General features: G+C 37.4%; 1 protein-coding gene across 5 annotated transcripts in view; it reads left to right on the top strand.

Annotated features, from left to right (window-relative positions):
- sei (seizure) overlaps positions 1–20,218 on the top strand; it is a 218,140-nt gene extending 197,922 nt beyond the window's left edge. For 4 of the 5 annotated variants that reach the window (XM_065230113.1, XM_065230112.1, XM_065230115.1 and 1 more), the window contains 7 exons: positions 6,933–7,024; positions 7,088–7,197; positions 7,413–7,487; positions 18,258–18,585; positions 18,658–19,014; positions 19,099–19,210; positions 19,272–20,218. In XM_065230113.1, coding sequence (XP_065086185.1) covers positions 6,933–7,024; positions 7,088–7,197; positions 7,413–7,487; positions 18,258–18,585; positions 18,658–19,014; positions 19,099–19,210; positions 19,272–19,310 — 1,113 coding nt within the window. In that variant the 3' untranslated portion in view covers positions 19,311–20,218. The remainder of the gene's footprint in view (positions 1–6,932; positions 7,025–7,087; positions 7,198–7,412; positions 7,488–18,257; positions 18,586–18,657; positions 19,015–19,098; positions 19,211–19,271) is intronic. The other variant, XM_065230114.1, reaches the window with a different exon arrangement.
- The last annotated feature ends 1,897 nt before the right edge of the window (positions 20,219–22,115 follow it).

Raw genomic sequence — 22,115 nt, 5'->3', positions numbered from 1 at the left:
GGTGCAAAACTCGAACTCTGCGTGCTTGACAGGAACCGCCTTCCTACTGCTGCTACCTGCTTACCCGCCGTCCGAAACGAAAATGAGTTGAGGCACATTAGCAGCGCTGTTTTATAACTTTTCTGATTCAAGCAGCACGATGTGCAACCAAATTGTACTTGATTATGAGGACTGGGTTTGGGGAGAACGATTATTTCATGAAAACAGTGATAAAATTATCACTTTTTATTTGTCCATTTTTAAAACAGATTTTTATGAAAAATTGAAAAAAAAGTTTATTGCAACAGCTTACGAAAGGTATTTCCTATCGATTGGTGTGTTCGGATTTTAATTTCATCTAAAAATGACAAAGCTTATAGCGTTCAAAAAATAACACCTTTTCGTGACGGTCGCAATTTTAGATTTTCGATTTACCCCCAGTACCTTCCCGTAAGACGTAGTCTACGTAAAAAAAAAAAACAAAATATATTTATTTTCTCACCGCAAGCAGCAATATTTGAAGAGACATCGAAGATACCTATGTAAAATTTGAATATCCTAACTTTCACCATCAGCTTAAGCGGAATTAAGCTTACCGCCACCGCCGAAAAATTCACGTTTATATTTTTCTAAAAATATTGGAAAAAGATACCAAAAATCAGTAAAAACATCAGTTTTTCTCCGCAAAATTCATAGGAAATTGACGTATTACAAATTTTTTTCTGTATCTAAAAAAGTTGGATATAAAATATCGAAAAATCAGATTTTTTTAATTTGTTTTATATCCAACTTTTTTAAATAATGAGATAAAAAAATGTTTTATGCGTAAATTTTCTTAGAAAAAAACGGATGTTTTTGAATTTTTGATATTTTTTTGAAAGAATTTTAGAAAAAAATAAAAAACCCGGCGGTAATCTTCCCGTTAATGGATCGTTTATTAATAATGTCATCCACTCTTCCAGTTTACCAATGCTCTAAACAATACTTCAATAATGAATACCAATACGTCAAGGACTATTACTATTATAATTCGTTACCTGGTATTTGATTTTCTAAAACCTTGCTCGAAACTGACTGATATCATAACAATATGGCGATTGTTTTGTTGGTTACGTCGAGAGTTGCAAGTTGTTTTGGTGTGATAGAAATTGATCGATTTAAGTACATAGTTTTGTAATTTCCGTAATTTTTAAAACGTTTTTGTCTTGTTATCGTTTTTTAAACGGTATGTCTAAACGAGGGGACCTACACATCAAGCTGCAGCGGGCTTTTAAGGAAGCTCATTCGGAATTTTCAGCAGCTGTTGCACAACAAAAAGCGAATGATGTTTGGCGAGAAATCAAAGAAGCCAATAAATCGTTTGACGACTTGCAAAATGCAGTCAGTATCAAAATTCAAAAATTTGAAGCAATGAAACTGAGAAAACGCAGCAGTTATGCGTTATTTTTCAGTAAAGTAAGTAACAACACATACATTTTAACATATCTCATTTACCTTATACTGTACGTTTATTTTAAATCAGGCTGCTTCAACTGATCGGTGAAGTTCTTTTTGCCTTTTAAATGGTTGTTTGAATAAAAAAGTGTTGTTTTGATCACCAAAAAGCCGATTCTTTCGAAATACCGATTTAAGAAAAAAAAAAGTTGGTAAGATCTTACAGGGGGGGAGGGGTGGTATTTAAAAATCTTACTATGTCTTACAAGGGGGGGAGGGGTGGTCTGAAATATTGGAAATCATGCTTACGTAATTATTGAATGGCCCCTTACCATCTCCCAGATAAATACACAATCCTCTCCAACAGTTGAGGATTGTCCTGGCCACGTCCATGCAACTGGTATGGATAGAAAAGATATGTTAGTTTAACATTTACTTAAGAGAGATGCAGAGAACTCTACAACCCCTCATAAATGTCTCGGGAACTTAGGAATTATGTTAGTAGGGAAGGTAAGCCATAGGATACACCCAGTCAGTGTTGCTGGCAAATGTAGTTCAAATTGGTAGATCATCATTTTTTATAAAATTTTGATTCTTTCTTTCTTAAAATCACTGATTTTGACACTCTGCAAGAGAAATTGACAAGTTGTATGTGTCAAAAGTATACTTTCCAACCTTTTTCTTGTAACTTACAGAATATCATTATAGCATCCAATAATTCCATAATTCTAAAAATATGTTGTTTAGCTAAATGAGTCGAAGAAACTCCGTTTGCACCAAGTTGTTGAAATGTGTGTGTCTGTGTGTGTGTACAATCCATTTCCCACAGGCCAGCAGTGGTTTCACGGAAGAGAAATGTTTGCACCTATTTTTATACATAGATGAAAACAGTTTTAGCCCTGGCGATGGAAGATACTACTGTACATCCAGCGACCCATTTCGATACAAATACACGTACATTCTGAGGTCGCCTTCATATACAATAAGATCCGCATGAACACATCGATATATCAATTGAATACATGCAGGACTGGAAAGCACCTCAGAGCGTTAGCAAATCAACTTTGTGGATGCATCTCACAACACTCGACAAAGAGTGTGTGGTTCTCCCATTTACTTCGCACACTCTTTACCAACTAATCTGTGAGAAAGCGATCCACACAATGAGCGGTACACTCCGTGCGCCGCAGGGAGCGAATATAATACAACAAGCGCTAATGTCTTCTTTGAATAATATTTGCACTTCTCAATATACACACTTCCAGAATTAAATTCTGGCGCGTATTTAGTATAAGCAATGTTTGTATAAATATGAGCAATAATTTAAAACGACCTTACCAACTTTCGTTGTTTCTTCACTCTTCTTTCCAATTTTCGACAACTTCTACGAAGACACTTATCCCTTTAATTAATAGAATAAACGGAGTAAATATTAACAACACAACAATTACAGGATTACACACTCTTGTCTCAAAAATCGAAAAATCCTTCATATCAAAGGATGCTGCCTTTCTTGATATTGCGGTTGTATTTGATAATGCATCTTTTAAAGCAATGGAAATTGCCATGAAAAAACGTGGGTTTAATGAAAGTGTAATACATTGGATAGTAGAAATGTTATCGAATCGTGAAATATCATTAAATCTTGGAGAGTAAACCATAAAGGTAACAGCTGCTAAAGGCTGTTCTCAAGGAGGTGTTCTTTCTCCTCTTCTATGATCGCTAGTAGTAGATGAGCTTCTTATTAGTCTTGAATCGCTAGGGTTTGAAATTATTGGGTTTGCGGATGATATAGTGATAATATTCTGCGGAAAATGTGATGAAATCATTTCAAGCAGAATGCAGACGGCATTAAATGTAACTACACTGTGGTGCAAAAATGAAGGATTGAAAATAAATCCTTCAAAAACAACGATTGTACCCTTTACAAAAGACGAAAAGTCTTATTTTAAAAACATTGTTTGGAAGGAACAGAACTAAAATATTCTTCGCAAGCTAAATACTTAGGAGTAGCTTTAGATAGTAAACTGTTTTGAAATGTACATTTAGAAAAAGTAATAACAAAAGCAACCAATGCTCTTTGGATTAGTAAAAGGACGTTTGGTAAGAAATGGGGACTCAAACCTAAAATGTTACATTGGATTTATTCGAATATAGTAAAACCAAGAATAATTTATGCATTACTAGTTTGGTGGCTAAACTCCGAGCAAAAAACAGCTCAATAAGACTTGAAAAAGGTTGGCCACTACCTCCATAACTGGAGCAATGCGCAGTACTCCATCTAAAGCCTTAGAAGCTTTGCTTAATCTTCTTCTTTTACATCAATTCATTCAACTGTATGTAATGAAGAATACTATCAGAATCAGACGAACAAAAGAGCTCTTTTATGAGCATTTTGACAGAGATTCAATTAAGTCCACTTATATTAAAGAATGAAGATTTTATGGCAAAAACACATGAATTCAACCATCTATTCAATGAACTTAATACAACACGCAACGACTGGGAGACGGGAAGGCCGTTGATTCGTCCTGGGTCTATAATATTCTACAAGGATGGCTCAAAACAGGATAACAGGGTAGGGGCAGGAATAACAGGTCCCGGAATTAACTGTTCTGTAGCAATGGGTAAATGGCCAACAGAGATATTTGCCATTCTAGAATGTGTAGAAATATGTTTAAAAAGAAAGCAGTCAAGCAGCATTGAATGCCCTTAAATCAATGATCTACACTTCAAAGTTGTTGTGGGAATGCAATAATTAACTTCAGAAAGTGTCCTGTAAATCTATATAGGGTTCCTGGTCATTGCGGCATTGAAGATTATGAAAAAGCTGATCAATTAGCAAAGCTTGGCTCATCCCAGCAATTCTAGATAGAGCTGGAATTAGGGCCTAACAGCTTTTGTAAACAATGACTTCTATCAATGATTTCTAGAAATTCAAAGCTCGCCCACGCAAATCAACATCCTCATCAGGTAGGAAAAGACTTCCCCTATCCGATGGTTATGTTGTGCCTTGAGTTCCTAGAAATCATCGATAGAAGTCATTGTTTACAAAAGCTGTTACGGCCTAATTCCAGCTCTATCTAGAATTTATTGGTTCCGAACCGTTTATTGGTGTATCGCTTTCTAATCTGAAAAAGGAATTAAAGAACTGGAAAAAAGGTACAATCAAATTGGAATAATACCTCAATAGCCCGGCAATCTAAACTATTCATTAAGCCCAACATTTTGAGTACGCAAAGGTTACTCAATCGTTCCAAAAAAGATTTAAGCACCTACCCTAGATTAATAACACTACATTGTCCTAGTAAATATCATTTTAAAAAAATTGAAAAGCTTAGCGACGATAGATGTCGCTTTTGTAATTTGGAGAGCAAAAGCTCTGAACATTTATTGTGTGATTGCTGCACTATTTAATAAACGATGCAGATTTCTTGACAAAGGACTCACCGTACCTGGAGAAATTTGGACCAGTATACAGTATATTGGGATAATGCCGATGATCAATGATGAAGATCACTCTACATAGCGGTTGATCATCAAAATACACGGCAAATAGTAAAAAGAGGATACACCACAATAGATCAAAACACTGATCGCAGTGGTAAATGTCCACGACACGGGAAAAAAAACCACACAGATATCACGTTTAAAACCGAAAATTCGAATTTTGGTGCGTTGATTTATCTGGTTAGATCTTCATCTCCATCTTAAAGCATAGTTTGGATAGACTATGCAATATAATTTCCAATAATTTGGATCTCATTAATCATAACGTACCTATCTTCGTAAAAAAGATTTATAAAACTGCAAATTTTAGTAAAGCAAATCACTTAAACCTCGGTATTTCAGACATCGAATTTCCATAAAGTTTCAAAGTTTTATGTCGTCAATCGGGCTATAAGCCCACCCTTTTATATTTTTTTTTGGTACAACTTTGCTGGAGCTTAAGGTTTTTACCAGACTAATTATTAACAATTATTAATTAACAAACAATTATGCAAAATTTCATACAAATCGGAGAAGGTCGTATCAGGGTCTGAGGTCACCTTAAAAAACCACGCATCGTACTTTTTTTATTAATATCTTAACGTATTATCGTCAGGGGGTAAACAACGTCAATGTAAATGTTGGCATGTGGATACATTGTGTTTCAGAGCATCTATTGGCCAAATTTGAGTGCTCTAGGACTTTGGTTACCCCCTGACGATAATAGGTTAAGGTATTTCCGAAGTCCACATTTCCCCTATCTATACCGGGGGGCATCCTAATTCGTGTGATAATCTATTTAATGTCATTAGACTTTCTGAAGTTTCTTATTTAAGTTCATTTGATGATTATGATATCTCATTAGTCTAATTTAATAAATTATTAAAAGCTCTAATTCACCTAATCAATACCCATGCTTTCTTAAGTACCTGCACTTGTGCTTGTAATCTAAAATTAAACGTGTTTCAAGTACTTTTGATTTAAGCCTATACCTATTTATTATATCTTAGTTCGACCCAGATAACACCTTCATGTGACTAAAATGCTTCATTTTGAAGTTAGTTTCCTAGCTGATTTTTAAATTATATAGGGTATATGCTCCAACTATGCTCACACGCTTCCACTATGTCGTACCACAAAAATTCGTATGGGTATGTCATAATAGAAGCACGCCACAGTAGAAATCCCGAGCCATAGTTCAAACACTTATCCCAAATCAAAATGAAGCACATATAAGATTAGTTACAATACCATGTACACAAATGGTGTTTAACATTATTCCCTGAGTAATACTTCAATGAAAACAACAATGAAAGCTTGTCACGCAAATAGAAGGAGCACTGTTGGGCACTTTCTGAAATATTTCAATAGTATAATTCCCTTGCAAACCCAAATAAATCTATCTACGTAAAAATAAATAAGAGTGATTTGCGGAAAAAAAAACCCGCCAGTATCGCACCCAACGTCAATACCTATACGTAAGCGTACTACAACGCGGCTCTCAAACAAAGGAGTAACAAGTGTGATACTATCACTGCTAGAGTAGATCTTTGGTTTTCTCATGCAGTGGTTTATCAGAGAAGGGAAGCTTAGTAATCCCCATCGCCTGCCCATGGTGCCATTCTATTGCGGCATGAGCCAGCAACGCCGGTCATAAACCTACCGTCTCCAACACTCCACTATAAAGCATGAAATTAAGCCCGCCCACCAGCAACAAGGTGCAAAAACTAGCCAAGGGGAGGGATTAGATGCATCTTACTTTTATGAAGTCAAAAGGCGCATAATTAAACTTCAATTTGCATTATTGCATAGAAATTTACCGTAGCTAAGTAGAAGAATTTCCTAGCAAAACAATTCCATTACGTTGTCATCCTTTTTTTTATTTTCATAAGTTGCATGTTTCCCCCGATCACTAGCACTATGTAGCCGCTATCACTGCACTTCTGCAACGTGCTGTTGAACACAATTATTTTTCCTCTATGTTTGGTTTCCTTTATTTTCCCTCCCCAAAACAAAATCCCAAAATCCAGGAGGAGCAAGCGGGCATAGAGTTAAGGCATCGACATATGCGACTCGGGTCACAGGATAGGGATAGCGATACACGATCCTATGTTAGGAGGATGTAAGTGGTCCCAAATGTCCAATTTGGTTTTCAGATCTAACTCTTTCTGCTCTAATTCCACAGAAACACGGTGCATCAACGACCGAGTCAGACCAAATGTGATATTCCAAATGATAGAAGTTCGGGACAAATAAGCACTAACTTCGATGACGATCGAAAGTTTTCTATATCAGGTAAGGCACTCCACTGTTTATTTTTTTTATTTTTCGCAATCATTATATCTCATCAAAATTGCGCTTTCTGTGTGAGGAGTTTTTATCAGTTTCGAATGAGTTGCTCAAAAATAAAATGCAAAAGATAAAAGCTCCTGCTCCTACGTCTCTGCTAGTATGTTCGAAGCTCATATTGTTCAATCAACTTAAAAATCAAACACCTATTACAATCATAGGAATGATGTCTCATATAAAGAGAAGCATACCAGATCTTAGATCGAACAGACATCAACCATTGACCAGTACTTGTGGTAAGCGAACTTGTTTTTTTTTAGGAGGAGAATCCCACCGCCCTCCAAACTCCATGCATACCCCTATTTGTCGTTAGACACATTTATTATATACGATGTTGTGCGCTCTGTTTTTGTTTACCAACCTACCTAGTCGTCCCCATCAACATCCTTCACATATTTTTTTTTTTTGTACAAACAAAGTCCTTATTCGATGCATTATTTTTTGTCTTTTTTGGTTTGTTTGATGCTGTTGTAATCGTGAAATCTGCTTTGACAAACTAAAAAAAACTATCCGCCAGTTGTCGGAGTTTTGGACATTGTTTTCTACAATTGGTGAACAGATTTTTTTTATTTTGTTGGCGAATTCTGATTGATTTCTGATTTGACAGGACTGGATTTTCAGTTATGGATGATTTCTAAGCCTTCGATCAATAACTGCTTAGCGTTTTCTAAAGGGTCTGTTCATAAACTATGTACGTAGACAGCTTCAAATGGGGGATCTCTCTCAAAAACTGTGTGTAGTCTATGATCAGCCCCAAATTGCCTGGCTCTAGTTGTGTGTTTATGTGTTAAATTTTATAGCTTCATTCGAAGATGGCTTTGTTCGTAAGTGATGATGACAAGCTGCAAGAGTGACGTTTTCTTTGCTAAACTGAATGCATTATTTATACTTAATTAGGTGTGACATTTTTTTTACTAGATATGAATGAATACAGATGAGCAAATCAAGAGTTTACAATTATTAATACGCTCTTAGAGGGAAGGAAGAGCTCATTAAGATTGACTCATATTACTTTAACTATTTTGTTTGTATTACTTCTGCGTGAAGTTAACTATTTACATAGTTGAAGATGCTAATCTCAAATAACAGACTAAAGTGGTCATTTTTATACGATAGATGAGGAGATGAAAGTATAGAGTTGATAGTTCCGATAGAGTAGAAAGCGAGCAAGGGACAAGGAAGGTACAAATCGGTTTGATCATGTCTCTTTACCACACTCCCCAGGGGTATGCGGAAACAGATTTTCACCGAACCGCGCACACGGATGGAGAAGGTTTTGAGCTTCAGTTGAGAGGGATTGTGCTTTCTAAATTCTAAATAAATTACATTTCGTTTTAACCTAGGTGCTTCAGCTGCTACAATAACTTACCAGCCTTAATTGTTATGATACATATATATCTAAGTGATTTTAAATTAGTCCTGCCTCGGCAAATCAGTATTTTAAACACCCGTGTCCCCTCGATATTGTCAAGTCGACGATGACAGGAGCATATTCCATGGTAGACTTAACAATAGCTACAATTTCCAAACCTACGACTGGATGCCTTCCTTCAGATAACAACTTGAGTGCGGTAAAAATCGGTAGAACTGTTTCAAACATATCGTCGGTACTTGAGCGTGTCGGTGATCATCTCTTTTTGCCAGTGGTGGCGGAGGGGAATACCCGTCATCATCTCTCTCCAACGGGGGAGTTTGAGAGAGAGTTAAAGAGAGATGATCAAACCTATGTGTACCTTCCTAAAAGTTATCCCTTGCTCGCTATACAATTTTCACACTGCCCTACTCTAACGGAACTATCAACTCTATACTTTCATCTCCTCATCTATCGTATTAAAATTATCACTCTAGCCTTTTATTTGAAATTAGCATCTTCAACTATTTTAAACAGATTTTCTAACAATTGACATCTTAAAACTAAAAACTAAATCTAAATCTTATCTAAGTATTAAAAAAAATTGCAATTGAGGATTGTTAATTATTTTGTTGGACATTTGTTCTAAAGTCTCAACATTGGAAATTCTATGTACCTTGGTAGTACTGTACCAGGGAGACAACTTCAAAATCATCTTCAGAACTTTGTTCTGAATCCTTTGCAGTGCTTTTTTCCTGGTAGTGCAACAACTAGACTATATTGACGCAGCGTGAAGCATGGCCGGTCTAAAAACTTGTTTAAATATTAAAAGTTTATTCGTCAGGCAAAGTTTGGATTTCTTGTTTATAAGAGGATACAAACATTTTATATATTTGTTACATTTGGCTTGAATGCCCTCAATGTGATCTTTTAAAGTTAATGTTTGGTCAAGTACTAATCCAAGAAAGAACTTCTTCCTTTGGCGAAAATGCCTGTGTCATCGGCGAACAAAGATTTGTGGCAAACCTGAGGCAATTCAGGGAGGTCCGAAGTGAAAATGTTATACAATATAGGCCCAAGAATGATACCCTGAGAAACTCCTGCTCTAAAAGGGAATTTTCCTGCAGAGTTCTGTTAGTTAAATAATTTTGAACTGATTTCATAATATAGAGTGGAAAATTAAACTTTTCAATTTAGCAATCAAACCTTCATGCCAAACACTGTCGAATGCTTTTTCTATGTCTAGAAGAGCAACTCGAGTTGAGCAGCATTCAGATTTGTTTGCACGAACTAAATTGGTAACTCTTAAGAGTTGATGAGTAGTTGAATGCCCATGGCGAAACCAAACTGCTCATCTGCAAAAATTGAGTTCGTATTGATGTGAAGCATCATTCTATAAAAAATTATCTTTTCAAAAAGTTTACTTATTGAAGAAAGCAAACTTATTGGACGGTAGCTAGAAGCTTCAGCTGGATTTTTATCCGGCTTAAAAATTGGAACAACCTTTTGCATTTTTCCATTTATCAGGAAAGTATGCCAAATTAAAACATCAAACAGAGACAAGGTACTCTCTGGGAGTTTTTTGATGAGGATATAGAAAATTCCATCATCACTTGAAGCTTTCATATTTTGAATCTTTTAAGTTGTTCAAATCAGTTCCCGAGAGAAAATATTCAGATAATCCCGAGTAACCTGATTCTCAATACGACTAGTAAGACCCAAACTGAAATCTTGGGAACCCTCGAACTGCTAAGCAAGTTTCTGAGCTTTTTCCAAATTTGTAATCAATATTTTACCACCTTCTTTAAGCGCTGGAATTGGCTTTTGAGGTTTTTTCAAAATTTTTGTGAGTTTCCAAAAGGGTTTGGAACTCGGGTCTAATTTAGAAACATTATTTTCAAAAGTTTTGTTCCTCAGGGCAGAGAATCGCTTTTTAATTTGTTTTTGCAAATCCCGCCAGATAACTTTCATGGCAGGATCGCGTGTTCTTTGATATTGCCTCCTACGGACATTTTTAAGACGGATCAAGAGCTGAACATCGTCGTCTATTATAATTGAATCGTATTTAGACTCGCATTTTGCTACTGGAGCAGCTCTTGCTTTAACTATAGAAGTAGTCAGAGATTCAAGAGCATAATTAACATCATTTTTGGTTTGCAAAGGAATGTTTGGATAGGAGCTATATTCTATAAATGTTCGATATTGCTCCCAATCAGCTCTATGGTAATTGAAAGTAGAGCTGTTGGGATTAGAAATTATTTCTTGGGATATTTCAAAAGTTACTGGAAGGTGATCAGAACCGAAGTCAGCATGGATAACTAATTGACTACAATGTTGAAATGAATCAGTTAAGACCAAATCAATAGTTGAGGAATTTCTTGCTGAAGAAAAACATATTGGGTTGTTTGGATATTGAAAAGTGTATAACCTGTAGAACAAAATCAAACAGAATATTACCATTGGAATTGCTTTGAGCATTATTCCATGAGCGGTGTTTTGCATTAAAATCACCAATAATGAAGAATTTAGACCTATGACGGGTAAGTTTCTGGAGGTCACCCTTGAGAAAATTCTTTTGCTGGCCTACGCATTGGAATGGCAAATAAGCAGCTATAAACGTAAGTTGTCCAAATTTTGTTTCAACAGAAACTCCCAAAGTTTCAAAAACTTTGGTTTCAAATGAAGAAAGAATTTTATGTTTGATTCGTCTATGAATAATGATGGCAACGCCACCACAGGGTCCATCAAGACGATCATTTCTATAAATCAAGTAATTTGTGTCCTTCTTAACCTTATGGTCAGGTTTAAGGAACGTTTCAGTTATAACGGCAATATGCAAGTTATGAACTCTCAAAAAGTTAAATAGCTCGTCTTCATTATCTTTAAGAGATCGAGCATTCCAATTTAAAATATTTAATGATTTAAAATCCATTGCTGAATTTTAAAGTCATGACAATATTGTTTGCAAATTTTACTCCAGTTTGAATAGCATCAAACATGGAGTTAGATTTAAGCATATCAGAAATCATGTCAATTAATGATTTCTGTAAAAATTCCATTTAGAGGCAGTAATGCTTCCTAAGTCAAAATTGTCAAAATTTCCGTTAGAATTACTTTGGTTAGTATTTTGATTTTTACCCGCTGCAATAGCAGCATAGGTAGCTCCATTTACTCACTGAACATTGTTAGCAGCGAGGGGAGTAGATATAGATGAAAAATTTGAAGCAGGGGTGCTATTTGTACCTACGGGTACGAATGTAGAATTTGTTCCTCGCTGACCGTTGTTAACAGCAGAGGAATTTGTACCTCGTCGGAAACGTGGAGCGTTTCCTACCTGACGGTTAGAACGAGATTGTAGGATCGCTTTGCGAGTCTTGCATTCCCAAAAATTGGATTTGTGGTTTTCACCACAGTTTGAACATTTAAATTTCTTAGGATCTTCCTTCACAATGCAGTGGTCCTTAGCGTGAGAGGAATCACCACAATTCATGCATTTAGCTGGCATGTAGCAATTTTTGATTCCGTGACCCTATCCCTGGCACTTACGGCACTGGGTGAGGTTTTGGAAATTTCCTCCAGTCTTCCTGTAGTGTTCCCACTTCACTCGGACATGGAGCATAAGACTAGCTTTTCCCAAGGCCTTAAGACTAGACTTGAAGTGAACTAAATAAAAATCATTAGAAATCCCGTTTTGTGAATCGCCAGGACGGGATTTCATTTTCATTTTGATTACTTGAACAGGCTCAACTCCAAGTAATTTAGTCAATTCATCTTTAATCTCATCCAAGGATTCACCACTGGGCAGAACTTTCAAGACAACCTTGAACAGACGTTCAGTTTTGTAAAAAAATGTGTGTTGCTTCTCATTAAGGTACTTGAGAAGACGTTTCAATCCGTCCAAAGTTTCAGCCAATACACGGCTTTCACCCCGACGGCCAATTTGAAGTGAAAACTTAAATTGAACGAAGTTCAAAAGTTCCTTGCGAAGAGCATGGAAATCGGAAGTGGTTGCAACAATAGGTGGAACCTTTTCCTATTTGGCATTAAGCCGGTAATGTTGTTGGAATTTTGCCTGGATGATGGATCTTTCTCATCATCCGTAAGCATATCAAATTGATTGCTCAATTGAATTTCATCAGAAGAGGGATCAAGCGATTTCCCTTTTTCTTTTGCGCTTAGGCCCCATGGCGGCAAAACCCAAATTTCTCCAAATCGAATCCGAAGGATCGGAGAGTAATTTTCCAAATCAATGTCCAAGCAGAATTACCTCGGGTAGGGTCCACGTAAGGATCGAAGAGAAATTATAGTCGAACAAGGAAGAACATTTACAGGTTTATTGAGCACTGTAAAGTTCTGTTTAAATTTGTAATAGCGTTAGGTAGCAGTAACACCTCTTTGAGCAAAAACAAATAGATCAGCACGGCAAGAGAGCACGATGCGGCCTGAGAATATTTCCATTGCTTAAAAATACCATTTGTATCACTACTACATGGTATTTCAAGCATATTGCTTATAGCATATTAGCCTTTTGCCTGCTTTTAACTAACAACTCTACTAAGCACTTCCACATTTTAATTGAGAGCTTTCTATGCCTGTATCATCCTATGCCCAAGGGAGTCAAGAAATTTTTCAACCCGAAAAATTAATACACCGGACGGAAATCGAACCCAGCCGCCTCCAGCTAAAAAAATAAAAATAAAATGTATCATTTTCAGTTATATATGTTCTTGGTAGTATAAATTCTAAGTATTTAGTGAACATAATAAAACACCTTTACATTATGTTTGGTTTATTTCAACCTTTTTCTAAGGGTCTTACGAATCGACTTCGGTGGTCAAATAATAAAAAAAATGTGCCGAAAGTAGCAATCAAGGTTATTCTGCGTGGCGAATGAGGTGAGACGACAATTGTCACCTCGCAGTCACATGACTCTTCTCACTCTATTCCGACAGTCGACTCGGGTGACGTGAGAGGTTCATTCTTAGGTGAGTTGCAAAGTGACTCGGTGTTCATTAGCCGCAATGTCAGTTTGCTTTGTTTTTCGAAAAGGGCCTACGCAGTTTTTGTAGGTTCATTTATCAGTTTAATCGCAGGTTTTTATTTTTACTATGAACATGCGTTTCGAGTCGTATTTCATGTCAAACAAGGTAAATTAAAATATTTTATTATTTTCTTAAACATAATCCGCGTTCACATGTTCGAAATCATGCATAAAAACATCATTTAAATGGATTGAAAATGTTCGGCCCTTTCAGTTTTGGCTGTTTGTTGTTTTCGATTGCGGACGAAGATTTTTTTTTCCAATCGTGGTTTTTTTAATTAGGTTCCAGGTTCCAGTGTATTCCTCCAATTACGAACCACACCGGCGGTTCGTAAATCGAAACAGACGTAAAAAACCATTATTTGCGATTTATTTCCTAAAAAGTTTTTGGAAAATTTTGTCGAATACCGCACAAAATGGGTACTTTTTGGTATCTGGGTGACGTACGGGGACCGGAAATCAATGCCTGACGTTATTTTTATTTCCGGTTAGAGAAAAGCTGGGAAGTACTGCAAAATTACCAACAACATGGGTATTTTTGGAATCTTGGTGACGTGTAGGGACTGGAAATCGATGTTAAGCCTTTTTGAAATTCAATATGGCGGCTTCCGGTGCGAGAAAAACTTGTAAATTCTGTCAAATACTCCTCAATATGGGTATTTTTGGAGTCAGGGTGACGTTGAGGACCGGAAATCGATGACTGACGGCATTTTGACATTCAAGATGGCGGCTTCTGGTTAAAGGAAAACTTCGAAATTCGGTCAAGTATCCCTCAATATGGGTATTTTTGGAATCCGGGTGACGTGTAGGGACCGGAAAACGATGTCTGACGTCCTTCTGAAATTCAATATGGCGGCTTCCGGTTAGTGAAAAACTGGGAAATACTGCCAAATAACCCACAATTTTGTTATTTTTGGAATCTTGGTGAAATGTTTTACCGATGTCTGACAGCATTTTGACATTCAAGATGGCGGCTTCTAGTTGGAAAAAAAAACTTGGAAATTCAGTCAAACATCCCACAATATTGGTATTTTTCGAGGGACCGGACATCGATGTACGATTCCGTTTTGAAATTTAAGATGGTGGCTTCCGGTTAGAGAAAACTTGGAAATACTGCAAAATACCTCACCATATTGGTATTTTTGGAGACGGGGTGCTGTGTACGGACACTAAATCGATGTCTGAGACCATTTTGAAATTCAAGATGGCGGCTTCCGGTTAGAGAAAAACTTGAAAATACTGCAAAATTACCCACAATATGGGTATTTTTGGAATCGGGGTGACGTGTAGGGACAGGACATCGATGTCTGAGGCCATTTTGAAATTCAAGATGGTGGCTTCCGGTTAGAGAAAACTTGGGAATTCTGTCAAATACCTCACCATATTGGTATTTTTGTAGACGGGGTGCTGTGTACGGACCCTAAGTCGATGTCTGAGGCCATTTTGAAATTCAATATGGCGGCTTCCGGTGCGAGAAAAACTTGGAAATTCTGTGAAATACCTCTCAATGAGTATTTTTGGAGTCTTGATGACGTGTAGGGACCGGAAATCGATGTCTGAAGCCATTTTGAATTCAATATGGTGGCTTCCGGTTAGAGAAAAGCTTAGAAATTTTCTTAAATATCGCACCATATGGGTATTTTTGAAGTCGGGGTTACGTGTAAGGGCCGGAAATCGATGTCTGCGGCCATTGTGAAATTAAAAATGGCGGCTTCCGGTTGGAGAAAAACTTAAAAATTAAGTCAAATTCCTCTCAATGTGTGTATTTTTGGAATCTTCACAGCAAAAAAATAATTTTAATATCACATCAAAGTGGATGCACTTTAATCGTGTCGAAAATATGGTGTAATATTACTTGCCAAAAAGGGCAAAATTATCATTAATACAGGGCAAGTGCTGACATTACGTTGCTTTTACTGCATTTGTTTATTTGTGTGGCCATAAAAATTACATGAGATTTTCGACATGATTGAAGTGCATCCTCTTGGATGTAATATTAAAATTTATTTTTTGCTGTGTTGGTGAACCCAGTCCTTATAACCCATGTCTGAAACCATTTTGAATTCCATATGCCGGCTTCCGGTTAGAGAAAAGCTGCGAACTACTGCCAAATTATCCACATTATGGGTATTCGTGGAGTCTTGATGACGTGTAGGGACCGGACATCGATGTAAATTCTCTCAAATACCTCACAATATTTGTATTTTTAGAGTCGGAGTGACGTGTAAGGACCGAGAATCGATGTCTGCGGTCATTTTAAAATTCAAGATGGTGGCTTCCAGTTACAGAAAAAAAATGGAAATTCTGTCAAATACTCCTTACCTAGGGGTATTTTTTGGAATCGAGGTGACGACCAGAAATCCATGCCTGGCGCCATTTTGATATCGAAGATAACGGCTACCGTTTGAATAAAACTGGGATATTGTCAAATACACCACTTTATGAGTATTTCAGGAATCTTGGTGACGTATAGGGACCGGAACTAATGCCTTTTTTAATTCAAGATGGTGGCTTCCAGTTACAGAAAAATTGAAAAATACTATGAAATTCCCCTCAATATGGGTATTTTTGCAATCGTGGTGATGTGAAGAGACCGGAAATGCATGGCTGACGACATTTTGAATTCAATATGGTGGCTTTCCGTTAGCAAAAAACTTGGAAATTCTGTCCAATATGGGTATTTTTGGAATTGGAGTGACGTGTATGGACAGAAAACCCGCCTGTATTTTTCTATTTTTCTGTAACCGGGAGCCACCATATTGAATTTCAAAATAGCATCAGACATGGATTTCTGGACCCTACATGTCACCCGATTCCAAAAATATTCATATTGTGGTGTATTTGACTGTGTTTCCAAGTTTTTCTTCTATCGGAAGCCGCCATATTGAATTCAAAATGGCCTCATTGCGTTAGCTTTACGGAGCCGATAATTCGTAACAAAATTCACTTAATTATATGTCTAGTGGGAGTTGGGCCGAATACTCGCGGCTTACCGAGGTTAGAGGAGTACATTGTCGAAGGATAGGATCAGGGGAGGAGCTTGGGGGTGAAGTTTCGTTGTCTTATCAGAGCGTTGCCGGCAGTATGAACGGTAGTGCGGTTCTAGCTTCGTCTGGAGTTCGACCAGCTACGGTGACCAGTGGGTGACGATGAGACGCCGACAAGACAAACAAAAACTATTAAAGCAAGACAAAAGACAAAGGAATTACATGCAGATACTAGATATTTGCAGAAACACTGCATATGGGTCATTCCAGCTCAAGTGGGTACAGAATTTTAAAAAAGTTGTGGTCGATGATACCGATTTGATCCAAACTTGAAGGTCATATCTCAAAAACTATTTGTCCAAATCATTTGCCCTTGGAAACACATCAAGTAGAAGAGATTTCCAAAGTGTGGTGAAAATTTGAGCCCAAAGTATTAAGAAATAAAAAATCCCGCCCATTGTGAAAATAGGCAATTTTTTGACAATGTTAATACCTGCCGGTAACCAATCTGTTTATTGTAGTTACTATAATAAAACCAAAAAGTTTTTTACACTAATAAGAATTAACATTAGAAAACCTTCAAATTGTAGCCAGGAAGGATCTAGGCACCTTAGAGCAAAATCAAAAAAAGGCGTTTGTTCAGAATGCCAAAATAAGCGTTGTGGCCAAGTTTGGCTTGAATCGGTGACTTCGACCACAGGTGGTGTACCCACTTGAGCTGGAATGACCCATATAATAGATATCGCGGGTTCCCAACTTGTCTTCCTTGGGCCTTAAAGGTATTCAAAAGTCTGGCGGCGGCATTATCCGTACATTGCCAAACTGCGTGATCGATGCCATCGTAACCGTTTCCACACCGGCAGATGTTGCTGTCCACGATGTTTATTCTGTGGAGATGCGCATCTAGCGAGTAGTTGTTGGACATAAGTCTACTTATCACTTATTTTTTCCTGAAACAACTTTGCTCTGGTATCTCCATATTCGATTAGGAGAGATGTTTTTGAGCTGTCATGTATTGAAAAACATCGAATACGCCATTATGAAAATTAAGTCGAGAGATTTTGTAACATGTTATAAGAGCTCTTGTCTAAACTGTCTGACACATTTGAAACTGACGGCGAAACAAATATATGATAATGTTCCAGAAAGAAAAATAGTTTAGAAACAACTGCATTGAACCAAGCCACTTAATTTTTTCGACTTCCATTTCAGTTGGATGAAATTAAGTCTATCAGTATTAATACCTTCGTTGTAATCTATATAAGCACACTATCTACATGGCACTGTTTAGATGAGTTTGTTTAGTTGTTTGAAATATAATGCAATCATTAGCATGAACATTGGAAAACCGATCCCGAATCCTTAAACTTCCCCTACTTTGTCTGAATCTATCCTAAAATTCCAAGCAAAAAAATCCCGATGGTGATGGAAACTAGTCTTGTAAATACTAAAAGAATACTATACGCTGAACATGCCTGTTAGAATGCATACACAACTGATATGGAAGGAAGGAGTTAACTAAACATTTAAGTGGTGTCTTTTTCTGTTAGTTACCTTGCCGTTTATTGGAAGAGTTTTCGTACTTTTGAAGTCCACTGTAAACACACTGCCAACCTCTCCATTCTAGCATCTCCAAACGAGAGCCCCAAGAGCTCGCACAAGCACAGTCCGCCCAGTGACCACCAGTCGCCGAAGGGAGTTGCCCCGGATACAGTCACGCTGAGCGCCGTCAGCAATCGAGGCTGCATTTGCGTCGGTGGAAAGGACGGTGGTCCCATCGGTCGCCCCAGTGGACCCATCGATCTCAAGTGCAGTCCGGACGTGGAGGATGTATTCCACCATAGCGCACCAATGACCGGTAGCAGGGACGCCAGTGACCACCACCTTCACCATCACCATCAACCGCAACAGCCGCAGCAGCAGCCGCATCTGCACTTGCATCGCGATAATCTAGGGTAACCATGGAGACCGCGTGGCCTTCTACGGAATATTACCAAACTTTCATATATATTTTTTTTTTCTAACAGATCATCACTAACAAATCAATTATCTGATTTAACGATAAGACTAGATAGCCTAGAAGGTAGCCTAAGGAAAGATATCAGAACGATTCTAGACATACTGCACCAGCAGCAGCAGATGCAGCTGCAGTTTCATCACCAGCAGCTGCACCACCAGCAGCAGCAGATGCAGCAGTCCGGCAAGACTGCGATGTCATCGTATCAACCGTCCGAGAGTGATTTCTCCTTCGACATGTGTGCCGGTGCCGGAGATGCCGCCAGCGGCAGTATAGCCAAGCATGGTGGATTAGCGCCGCAGCTGCGGACCAACGTGCAACGGTCCGTCTCGCAGCCCGAGTGCGCCAACGAGAAAAGCCTTTTCAAGTGAGTGGGGCCTGCTTGGATGTGTCATCACCTTTTTGTTGATGGTTTTGCTAATAAATCAACGGTTGCTTCGATTGCTTGCAGGTGCTCAAAGTTTTCTTCATTTAATCAACCAATGGAAGACACCCCGGAGGGTCACAATTGGAACATTTTCGCTCCAATCGCCAAGCTCGAGTCGTTGGATGAAATTGATCAGGTAAGCGAATGTCTTGTTCTGATCAAACGTCAAATCTTAACCGTTGCTCGACCCCTTCCAGGATAGTAAACACTCCATGAGTCAAGACAAGCCTCAATAACGCATACTTTAAGACGGACGCGAGATAGTCGTTTAGCAGCAGTAATAGTCTAGCAAAAAAACCAAAACAACAAACAAAACCAACTTTAGCTCCTCCTCTAGCCGAAAAACAAACAAACAAAAAACTCGTATAATGTTGATTGTAAATATTGCTTGAAAATAATTTCAGATGTTGATCTTTAATTATATTAATCGGTTCCGTAAACAAAATGGAAACAGCAACCAAAAACAAAACAACTGTACATTTTTTCATATAAATAATGAGCATAATTTATACGAAAAAAAAATATCAGCAGATTTTTACGATGAGCAAAAAGAGAAAAGCAAATATTACCAGAAAAATCATGAAAAATACTCAAAAAAAAACAACAACAAACAAACAAACACGCATAGTTGAAACGCAGTGATTAAGCCCGACAGCGCGCGAGTGACAAAACGAACGAAACCAAAATGAAGCGAAATGGAATGCTCCATTTTTAGTTGTTATCAATTCAAACCTAGAGCTGATACGGCAAAAATGCTAAATCTCACACACTTTTAGGAATTTATTACCATTAAGTAATTTCAATTCGAAGATGATTTCGTCATTTTCTTAGATGCAATTTTTCATACCAATTCCCCTCCTTAGGTGGCATTATGTTGAAGTACCAAAACGTAAATACTCGAAACGAGCAACATTTGTAAGCCCATCTGTAAGTAATAAGTTAGTCAAAGATTTGTTTAGCAGTTGAGCAGTATTAACTATTGTTCAGAAGTAAATTAATTTTCCAAAGGAGTAAATTCGAGGGAAAAGACGTTAGTGAATGCTAATTAATGAATAGAGAAAACAAAACAAAAATCTAGGATGGTTATGATAAAGTGATAAAAACGAAAAATGACAAAACAATACACATCCACAAAAACAAAGAAGTCAGGTGTAGGAATCGTGCATGGCTTCCTAGAAGCTGCGCTCCTGTTGAAATGGTTAGGTTTATTGAATAAACTCTCAATTCTCACTCACTCACAAACACTCAAAACACCAAACAAATAATTAACACTCTCTCTCAAACACATAAACACACAAACATACACAAACACGAGGAAACACATACACATACACACAAGCGTCTGTTGTTGGACAGGATCGAATTTCCCTCCCACACAAAGACGTACGTTTCTTCTAATCAAACTTGTTTTTCGGTTTTTGCCTCTTTCGAAAATGTTGAGCATTGCGTTTTATTAAAATAAAAAAAAAGAATCGAAATTTGAAGCTTACGCAAACTACCAGAAAAAAAAGCGAAGGAAAATAGCGTTTACATTCTCACATACCCACAAGAGTTTAAAAACAAATTACACACATGGCAGATACACACACACAGCAGTAACAACAACAACAACAACAAAACAACAACAGCAAACAAACAAACAAAAACCGTTAAGAGCATTGAAAGAACTGAGGAAAAAATGAATTAAAAACTTTATAGAAAATGTACGGAAAATATACTTTACGAAAAAGACAAATTATTTTTTTGGCCACGCAATGATACAATAATTACCATTGAGTTAAATGTGTGATTGGTAGGTGATAATATCACGGCCAGCAGGTTTGACAAATAATTTAGGGGGCATGCAATAATTACTTAAGCACTCCACTACCCCCATTTCAAGATTTATATATTTTACAAAACCCCTCCTCTCGTTTGTAAGATCTCAATCGAATATTTGAATGGTGTGTATAAATATGACATAGTCATGCTTACGTAAGATGTTTCCTCCTCCATCCCATGTAAGAAAACGTAAGAAAATGTTTAACCCCCCCTTCCCCCCTAAGTGCTTTCGTAATTATTGAATGGCCCCTTAACGAATGGGTAGGGAGCATTCGCCACCCTTTCGTCACGTTTTTCTTATACCTTAAACATTGGTTGTCAAACATTTCTATACAGCCCCCTCCTACCTTAGAGCGTGTCGCACCTAAGGAGGAACGCATGTTGACATCTCTGAAAAATGATTTTTTTTTTGTTAATTGTTTTAGAACATTCCGCTTGCAGATGCAGGCGATGTTTTTGTCACTTGCGAGATAGCGTTGTCAGCATAAAATATCTAAAATCAGCATAAAATATCGAAATTCACTAAATTCTTTATAGAGCTGAAATTAGAGCGTAACAGCCCAAGTAGCAAATCTAGAGCTGCTTGGCTATATTCAAAATTTATAAAGGTTTTATTGCAGCTGCAATCATTACCTACAGCTTTATGACGGTCATATACAATGCAAGTCATGGAACATTCTCATAGCTATCTACAAAACCCCTATAAAGCTAATAACAAAAACCAACTGTTGCTTATGCTATTTTCACTTATGAAAGGTTTTATAATTGCCTTGAAGTATAAAAAAAAGCAATATGAATTGCCCTTATAAAACCCAAAAATAAATCCTTTTATTGCTATAAGTAAGCGCAATAAAACTAGTTAGCCATGAAACAGTTATTTAAAAACAATTATAAGCATTCAGTTGCAACTTGTCAGAAGTGTAAATGGGCGGTTTATGTTTACAACAAAGAATGAATCAAAACTTTCCGGTACTTCCAAGCGGAGCGCAAAGAAAATCAACAAAATGTTTAGCATGTGCCCGTTTATTTGCTACAGTCAGCCGCAAACCTTCGTGAATAACTCCAACCTAGAAAAAAAAAATGCCGCTGCATTTTCTGCGGATGTCACAATGGAAGCTGTAAAGAGTGTGCATCCTCACCATTCTGAACCATCTTCACTTCGAATGGACACATTGCTATACCACAAATGACTCATGAAGAGGAAATATATAATTATCTGG

The sequence above is a fragment of the Ochlerotatus camptorhynchus genome, unplaced genomic scaffold, assembly GCF_037179485.1.
Source record: "Ochlerotatus camptorhynchus isolate MF236.1 unplaced genomic scaffold, CSIRO-AGI_Acam_v1.1 ptg000328l, whole genome shotgun sequence".
NCBI lineage: Eukaryota > Metazoa > Arthropoda > Insecta > Diptera > Culicidae > Ochlerotatus > Ochlerotatus camptorhynchus.
Note: the sequence above shows the minus strand (reverse complement) of the source record. Positions and strands in the feature narration are given on the sequence as shown.